Source organism: Orycteropus afer, unplaced genomic scaffold (assembly GCF_000298275.1).
Source record: "Orycteropus afer afer isolate SDZICR_OR568_19922 unplaced genomic scaffold, OryAfe1.0 scaffold00407, whole genome shotgun sequence".
Lineage (NCBI taxonomy): Eukaryota > Metazoa > Chordata > Mammalia > Tubulidentata > Orycteropodidae > Orycteropus > Orycteropus afer.
Genome location: NW_006921994.1, coordinates 241,101 through 250,496, shown reverse-complemented (window position 1 = coordinate 250,496; position 9,396 = coordinate 241,101). Strand labels below are relative to the sequence as shown.

The 9,396-nt window shown below is 49.4% G+C and overlaps 1 protein-coding gene across 1 annotated transcript in view; it reads left to right on the top strand.

Annotated features, from left to right (window-relative positions):
- Positions 1-9,127, top strand: part of ZDHHC14 (zinc finger DHHC-type palmitoyltransferase 14) — a 381,727-nt gene extending 372,600 nt beyond the window's left edge. Inside the window, exon 9 of the mRNA XM_007953739.2 lies at positions 8,726-9,127. Within this exon, the coding sequence (XP_007951930.1) occupies positions 8,726-9,127 (402 nt within the window). The remainder of the gene's footprint in view (positions 1-8,725) is intronic.
- The last annotated feature ends 269 nt before the right edge of the window (positions 9,128-9,396 follow it).

Here is a 9,396-nt window from a genome sequence, read left to right as displayed (position 1 = left end):
GACTACAGTCTTGTTGTCTCTTCTGCACTACTTGAAATTGTTTGCCTCATATATTTTGGGCAGTTTTGTAGCTGTTTACAGGGGAAGAACTAGTCCTCTTTCATTAATCCATCTTTCTTTGAGCCCATATTAGAGAACATGGTGCACACGATGCTGACTAGATGCCCAGGGACACGTTTCTGCTAGCATGGTGCCAACCCTGAAGAGTCCCTGGTTGGCTCAGATTGTTCAGTGCTGTGCTATTGATTAAAGGGTTGATGGTTCAAACCCACCCAGAGGCACCTCAGAGGAAATGGCTGCTTCCTGAAGGTCACAGCCATGAAAATCCTATGGGGCACAAGCCTGCTCTGCAACACAAGGAGTCACCACGAGCTGGAATTGACTGGGCAGCAGCTGGGTTGGGTTTTGGGTGTTTTTGTTGTTGTTGTTGGTTTCTGTTTTTGCTACCAAAAATTAATACTGAATTAGCCATGGGACCTGATTACTGTGACCTAAAACCATCCCAGGGCCTGCCTTGAAGGAAAACACATTGAGCTTCATAGCACCAGACTCACCTTGTTCCTTTGCAGAGGAGAGAAACCCTGGAGGGAGAGTGGTCCTAGGGGTCTTTGGTCCAATTTGTGCCATCATTTTTTGTTAGGACCAGTGTTCAGATCAGAAAGGTATTTCCTGAATGATAGGAAAAGCATTCCTAGGGAAACATGCAGTACTTTAGAAATGAGAGGTAAAAGCTTTATAAGTCTTAGTTAAATGCCCTGATATTTCAGGACGGCAGAATAAGATAAATGTTGATTATGGACATTAAAATACCTGCTGAGGGCTTATTTATTATCTCAGACATAGGAAAATTCACCAATAATTTACTAAATGGTGGTGGTGGGGAGGTACTTAGTACCCATGTAATCTTCCCTCTACTGCAAATTCCCAGATATGCTATTGTTGTTGTTAGGTCCCATCGAGTCATCTCCGACTCATAGCGACCCCGTGTACAACAGAACGAAACACTGCTGGTCCTGCGCCAGCCTCACAGTCCTTGCTAGACTTGAGCCGATCGTTGCAGCCATTGGTCAGTCCATCCTGTTGAGGGCCTTCCTGTTTTTCGTTGACCTTCCACTTTACCAAGCATGATATCCTTCTCTAGAGAATGGTCCCTTCTGACAACATGACCAAAGTAGGTGAGAGGAAGTCTGGCCATTCTCACTTCCGAGGAGCATTCCAGCTGCACTCCTTCCAAGACAGATTTCTTAGTTCTTCTGGCCGTCCATGGTATTTTCAGTATTCTTCACCAACACCACAGCTCAAAAGCATCAATTCTTCTTTGGTCTTCCTTATTTATTGTCCATCTCTCACATGGGTATGAAGCAATTGAAAATACCATGGCTTAGGCACACCTTAGTCTTCAAAGAGACATTTTTACTCTTGAGCACTCTAAAGAGCTCTTTTGCAGCAGATTTATATCTGCTGTGTCATCTAATGTCTTGACTGCTGCTTCTGTTGGTGTTAATTATGGAACCAAGTAATATTAAATCTTTGACAACTTCCGTCTTTTCTCCATTTATCATGATGCTGCTTATTGGTCCAGTTGTGAGGATTTTTGTTTTCTTTAGGTTGAGGTGGAATCCATACTGCAGACTGCAGTCTTTAATCTTCATCAGTAAGTGTTTCGAGTCATCCTCACTTTCAGCAAAGTTGTGTTATGTGCGTATCTCAGGTTGTTAATGAGTCTTCCTCCAATCCTGATGCCATGTTCTTCTTCATATGGTCCAGCTTCTTGGATTATTACTCAGCATACAGATGGAATAAGTGTGGGGAAAGGATACAACCCTGACACACTGCTTTCCTGATTTTAAACCATGCAGTGTCCCCTTGTTCTGTTCAAATGACAGCTCCTAGTCTGTATACATATACCAGAAAGATGTTTACTTGTGCTTTATTGACTATGCGAAAGCATTTAATTGTGTAGATTGTAACAAATTATGGACAACGATGAAAAGAATGGGAATTCCAGAACACTTAATTGGACTCGTGAGGAACCTATGCATAGACCAGATATGCTAGAGCTGTAATAAAGTGACAAAGGGGCATTAAAAGGGTGCATGTGACCCCAAGTCTAGCTTTTGTTGCCTGTGCTTCTATGAACTCCTGGGAGGCCAGACTAGAATAGCGTCCCACTGCTTGGTGAAGATTGTATTTACAAAATGCCTGTTTCCTTCATGAGTGGATGTGGCTATGACCTAGCACTGCCCATGACTTGATATGGCTGTGACCTGGCACTGCAGTTCTTCCTATAGACGGACAGGTGTGTGTGGACTGGCATGTGTGCACAGCCATGCCACCCAGTCAGGGCCCAGTTTTCAGTGTGTACATCTCACTTGATTGACAAATGATTTGTTGTTGTCAGTTGCACGCAGTCTTTTCCGACTCCTGGTGCCCTGTGTGTCAAAGCAGAACTGGGCTCCAAAGAGTTTTCAGTGGTTGGTTTTCAGAAGGAGATTGCCAGGCCTTTCTTCTGAGCCCCCTCTGGGTGGACTTGAACGTCCAACCTTTCTGTCTGTAGATAAGCACGGTAACCATTTGCACCACCAAATGATTCAAGTTCTGTAAGTCATCTGGGTCACAGTTTATTAAATAGCTGATCCTTGTAACTGAAGCTCCTCTGAGACCATGGTTCTCAGCGCAGAGATAGTAACATGGCCTGGAGTTGATGGAACATTTTTTAAAAAAATCGTTTACCATGTTTACCTAACCTGATAATTTATATGCCCTCAATCTAGTGTCAGGACAGGACTAAACCAGCAGGTGCTTCATTGAGGAAAGCAGTCCTGCAATACTCTCCAGGAATCCTCTGAAAAATCAAACACAGCAGAAAAGCTATCCTAGCAAACGGGAATGACCCAGTGAAGTGAGGCAGGCCTCCTGCGCCCGTGTCTGCACCGGAGCAGCCTTGGCCGTCTGTGCTGGTCTGGAGCGAGAGCGAGCCTTCGCGGAAGGACGGACAGGCCATCGGCGCCGGCAGAGATGACCAAGGCCCCCCTCTCAGTACCAGTGACAGGGCTGGAGCAAAGTACAGAGGTCGTTCCGTTCGCTCTGTCCGTGAGGGCCGTGCGGACAAATCGCGGCGTTGCTCTCAGCAGCATGTAATCCATGCACTAGGTTTATTCCAGACGAGCAATCGAGGAGGGGCGAATAATGTTTTCCAGCGTGATCCGTTTCATCTGACATTCTGCAGGAGCAGAGAGGAAGTTCTCGCAGCGGCGTTTTCAGAGAGCAGCATGAGGTGATCATGGGAGAGGCCTGCACCTCCTGTGACTGTCAGTCCGCCCAGTGTGTCAGGGCTGGAATTCAAGCCCTGCCACCAGGTCGCAAGGCAGGACAATGAGCCCTAACGGCTCCCTCTGTTGGTGGTCAAGGGAAAAGCCAGGAATGTGGGGGGCTGGAGGGAGACCCAACTCCAGGGAGGAGAGAAGAAGAAAATAAGAGAATGGGAGGGGAGGAGAGAACAGAGGCCATGAGAGAAAGAAAATTGAGTACAAACATCAACAAGAAATGGGAAAGTAGAATTAGAAGCAACAGTTCTAATTCAAGGCAATAAAGATGAATGCTGTTACATATGCAATCCTGCAGTAACTGTCATGACAATAATTTACACGTGGATACATAGACACTCTAGCTTAACAGGAGTGGGAACATGAATGGGGCTACACCCTGGATATGTATGGGTTTAACAAAGGCTGTCTCTACCTATGTACTTGTGCTGCTGCAAATATACCCATGAAGGGAGTAGAGCATACAGGGTGCAAAGATGACAGCGTCTTAGTCATCACCAAGCACCTTGAGAGGATGAGTTGCTGGGCCTGGGGGCTCAGGCCCATAGTCTCGGCGGACACTCAGGCCAGTTGGCACAACATAGTCCACAGAGACAGTGTTGCACATCCTACTTTGGTGAGTGGACACTGGGGTCTTATAAGCGTGTGAGCAGCCCTCTAAGGTGCATCCGTTGGTCTCTCCCAGCCAGAACAGAAGAGTGAAGAAAATCAAAGATGCAAGGGGCACAACTGGTCCACTTGGACCCCAGCCTCCATGACCCTGAGACCAGAAGAGCCAGCTGGTAGTTGGCTACCACTGCCAACCACTCTGAAAGGAATCACAGTAGGGGGTCCCAGATAGAGTGGGAGAAAAATGTGGAACAAAACCCAAAATCATAAAAAAAAAAAAAAAGGTTTCCTGGTCTGATGAAGACTGGTGAAATCCCCAAGGTTATGGCCCTTAGATGGGAACTGAACTCAACCCCTGTGGCTCCACTTTCAGCCCAGCAATAGACAGTCGTGTAAGATGAACAGTGGTAGACCAGAAGGATATGTACTCATGACAGCAATCAACCATGAGATCAAGAGGACAGCGTGTGTTCGGTGGTAGAGCTAGGAAGGTGGGAGGGGTGGGAAGGAAGGAGGAAGGGAAGTGGTGGACCTGGGGAGGAAGTGGAAAGAATACTGTTGCATTACAGGGATCGTAACAAATGTCACAAAGTAGAATGTGTGTGCATTGTTGAATGGAAAACCAATTTGCTTTGTAAGTTTTCACCCAAATAACAATTTAAAAAATTAGAAACAAAGGTCAAAAGAGGTAGCATGAGAATGTTGCTTGTAGGCCTTGTCTACCAGACCAAAAACCAAACCCATTGCCACAGAGTCGATTCTGACTCACAGCACCCCTAGAAAACAGAGGGGAACTGCCCGTAGGGTTTCAACGGCTGTAAATCTTTATGGACACAGACTGTCACGTTCCTCTCCTGTCCTGTGGTGCGACTGATGGGTTCAAACTGCCAGCTCTTTGGTTAACAGCCCAGTGCTTCCCCATTGTATTACCAGGTCTCTGGTGTAACCTCTGTAGTCATCATGACATAGTGGCTGTTTCTCCCATGAGGGTCTCAAATGAGATTGGCAGCCACAAGGTTCATCAGCTCACCCTCCTGGGAACTTGGGAAAGTGGGAAATGAGGAAAAGCTCTGACACCTCCCCCGTTTTTTTTGTTTTAATTTTCTCCCAGATCTCCCCAAATCATTTGATATCTGTCTGATTTTTTATAAGAAGGAGATGACCGAAACACGCAAAGTTAACATAGAATTGCAAACTCGCTGGATGGATCATTGCCTTGTCCTTGGTTGGAATCTGATAGAATTCCAGTCTCCCGATTCAGGGTTCTGTGTGGTGGGACAGCATGAGATTCATATGGAAGCTTCCCCGTGGAAAAAAGCCTGGGCTCTGGGTGACCCCAAATGGGCTTGTCCTTCTGGATGGAAATCCATTTGTATGTGGCAGATTGATGTCAGTTTTAGGAGATGAGAGCAGGATTGAGACATGTAGGGGAAGGTCCCAATGACTGCTCAGTTGTGTCACTGCCAGGAGGTGAACTGTGGGAACAAGAGGATCAAAGATTTTAAATATGTGAGTTATTAATCTGAAAGCACACTCGGTAACAGGGAAAATATAACTATACTTGGACAGTCATCTTTTAAGATGTTTAAACAAATCAGTGAAGAGGGGCTGAAAGTCAGATAACAGTCATTTAAAAAAGACTTCCATGTGACTTCTAGACAGATTTTTTTTTAATTTATAGCTTCTTGTTGTTGTTCTTGTTATGTGCTGTCAAACCGGACCGACTCATAGCAACCCCTCCTTGGGTTTCTGAGGCAGTATCACTACGGAAGTAGACTGCCCAACTTGACTTCCGAGGAGTGGCTGGCTGGTGGGTTTGAACCACCAGCCTTCTGGTTAGCAGTCAAGTGCCTTAGGCACTATGCTACCAAAGCTAGGCCAAATTTTTTTCTTTCTCCTAATTAAGCCCTTAAGCTTTACCCTTGACAAACTAGAAGGGCATTTTCCACGGGGTCCTGGCCCGTGAGGCTGAGCGCAGTGTCGGTTCTAGGTTTAACACATCCTGAGTTTGGCCGTGGCAAAGCCAGTATGCGCAGGCGTGGATCCAGGTGGGCGGGGCCTGAGCCTTACAGAATTGGTGGGAGGAGTCTTTGAGGGAAAGCAGTATGTTAAGAACAAGGTCTACGAAGGGCGGTGCAGATGAGGGGCCCTGAGGAGTGAGCTTCGTTGGTGGTGGTGGTAGCTGCCATTGAGTCGAGTTGGCTACGACTCGTGGAGGCCTCAGGTACGACAGAACAGAACGTTGCCCGGTCCATCTTGGCGCTTGTTGGCATGCATGAGCCCATGGTGGTGGCCACCGTGGACTCCGAGTGCTCTCCAACCTAGGGCCTCATCTTCCAAAACTTTATCGCACGACGTTCTGCTGTGACCCCTAGGTTCTCATTGGCTAATTTGGGGAAGCAGGTCACCAGGCCTTTCTTCCTCGTCTGTCTTGGTGTGGAAGCCGCACTGGGACCTGTCCACCATGGGTGACCCTGCTGAGATTTGGTGTCACTTCCAGCATCACCACAACACAGAAGCCACCACAGTACGACAGGCTGACAGACAGGTGGTGGAAACTTCATTAGCTTTGTAGTAGCTCTGCCTCTAGGGACACATTATCCCGAAGTCAGCGGTGATGCTGGTAGCTCACTCTGAAGGCCCATCAGCCTTCACATCTACCCAGGGCACATGAGCTGTAAGGAACTTAACTGACCATTGTTGGCAGTCACTTCCTTCCAGAAGATTCTGGAGGGCGCCCATGAGCACTCTGGGAAAGAAGTAATCAGGCAGGAGTGAAAGGGAATTGATGGAGTGGGAGTAAAGGAGGGAATAGACAAGAGAGGAGGGGAAGGGGGGAGAGAGGGAAGAGCCCCCTTCTTCCCTGTGGCTCACACGTCACTCGAGGAGCTCCTCCAGCTGTTTCACTGGTAGCCACACGCCAACTCACGGTGACCCTATGTGTGATGGGGTAGAATTGTCCTTTGTAGGGTTTTCAGTGGCTGTTTTTTTTTCAGAAGAAAAGGTGCCTCTGGGTGGACTCGACCCTCCATTAGTGGCCGAGTGTGTTAGCCATTCACACCACTGGGGATTCCTTCCAACCATAGCATCACATTTTTCAGTGAGTCTGTAAGAGCTGCTAGGAGGTACCTGGGCTGATCCCTACAATGCTGTTGTTGTTATGTGCCGTTGAGTCAGCCCCGACTCAGCCACCCCTCCTTGGGTTTCCGAGGTGGTATCGCTACGGAAGTAGATTGCCCAACCTTCCTACAATAGAATTTGCCGATTCGTTTTCAATAGAAGGATTTTCTTTAAGTCAACAGAGATGAGCAAATCTCATTCGCCGTTTCCTGCTTCCTTGAAGCTGGGGGCTCATGTGGACAGAAGGGACCCAGGGAGGGAGGACGTCAGCAGGGAAGGCTGGAAACCAGAGTCGGTCACCCAGAATCCTTACAGAGTGGGGGGAAATGTGGAACAGAACTCAAAGTCCAGACTTACTGGACCTGTCCCCGGGATTACCGTCCTGAGATAGTGCATAACCCTTGGACCGAAACTACCCCAAGGTCACCTTTTAGCCAAGTAACAGGTTAGTTCATAAAAACGACTAACTGTCACCCGTGAGTACTGTGTGCCTTGATGAAAAGCCATCTCCACGAGAGTGATGGTCAACAGTTCTCTACAGCGAACATGAGAAGACAGGAGGGCATGAAACTAGAGCCCTGGAAGCAGAGTAAGTCACCAGAGAAATGAGAATGGTGACACCCTGTGAAAAATGTAACCAGTGTCACCGAACTATTTGTGTAGGAACTGTTCAATGACAACCTTAACTTGTTGTGTAAACTTTTTGCCAAAGACACCACAAAATAGTATTTAAAAAAAAAAAAAAAAAAGCCAGTCACCCAGGACGGCAGCTGCGTGGAGGGCTGGTCTGTGAACCAGTCTCCCAGTGGAGGGAGGCCTCCGGGTCATGCACTTCTCTAGCTGTTCTGAAGCTGGCCCATAGTTCAAGGAAGGGTCTGCAAAGCTGAGAGCTCCAGGCTCCAGGCTCTAGAAATGTGGTTTCAAGATGTAATCTGTTCCAAGGACGTTTGGAAGGAAAGGAGGTATCTTAAAATGTCAGCGTTGTTGTCCATGGTTAAAGGCAAACCATCGGAGCTCAATGAGTGGTCATTGAAGCGGATGGAAAATTAGCACCAGGTGGTTGATTGGTTCTAGGGCTTCTATACAACCGTCTGAGCAGACTCTCGGGGGCTTCTGTTGCTCCTGTGGTTTTTACAGCAAAGAGGTAGGCAGGGCCACCTCAGATGTCAAGGTGTAGGTGTTGCAAGCCTGTGACTGTCCCAGGGATTGTTTTTCAGTCACGTCCTCTCTGCACACAAGGGCCAGGGCCATTCTATCCTGTGCCTACGTGATGTTCCTGGATGCAAACAGGTACTTATGGTGACACAGTAGTCTAGGTTGTGTACGTGATGCCATCTCATTGATTCCCACTCATAGGGACTCCATGTGTAGAGAGTGGATCTGCCCAGTAAGCAGATTGCCAGGCCTGTCTTCCAGGACACCCCTGGGTGGGATCGAACCATCAGCCTTTCAGCTGCTAGTCAAGTGCACCAGCAGGGGCTCTGTACAGAAGTGCTGGGTGCTGGGTGCTGGGTGCTGGGTTTACCCCCAAACAACAGCTGCTGCTTGGGCATGCTCTGGGCCACCCGCCTGACCAGGTACCACTAACGAGCCTTTCTCTTCTCGCCCTCCCCCCTCCCCCTCCGTCCTCCCCCCCCCATCTTCTCTCTGCTGCCTCCCACCGCCTCCAGTGTGACCAAGACCAGTGCATTCAGAGCACCAAATTCGTTTTGCAGGCCGCGGCCACGCCCCTGCTGCAGAGCGAGCCCAGCCTCACCAGTGAAGAGCTGCACCTGCCGGGGAAGGCCGGCCTGGGCACGCCGTGCGCCAGCCTCACTCTGGGCCAGCCCACGCCGCCCTCCTCCATGCCCAACCTGTCCTCGGAGGCCGCGCTCACTGACGTGCTGCCCCTCAGGGAGGAGCACGTAGGCCACCAGTTCCTGACACCCGAGGAGGCGCCCTCCCCACCCCGGATGCTGGCGGCCGGGAGCCCGCTGACCCACAGCCGCACGGTGCACACGCTGGGCCTGGCCAGCCAGGACTCCCTGCACGAGGACTCTGTGCGCGGCCTGGTCAAGCTCAGCTCCGTGTGACCCTCCTTGGCCCCGCTCCTGGGGCACCAGGCGGAGGACGGAGACAGAGGGACGGTCGGGACAGCAGCGTTGCTGTGACGACCCGCGGAGACTCCCACCTGTCAAGTGCAGGTGTCAACGCCAGGTCCTGGGGTCAGAGCAGACTGATGTAGGTCTGAGGGCTGGGCAGGGGGCAGACTGGGTGCCTCTCAGCAGTGTTGTTGGATGGGCATTTTCTTCCCCACCCTGACCGCTTTGTAAGAATGACAGCAGAGAAGCACTGTTTTCGG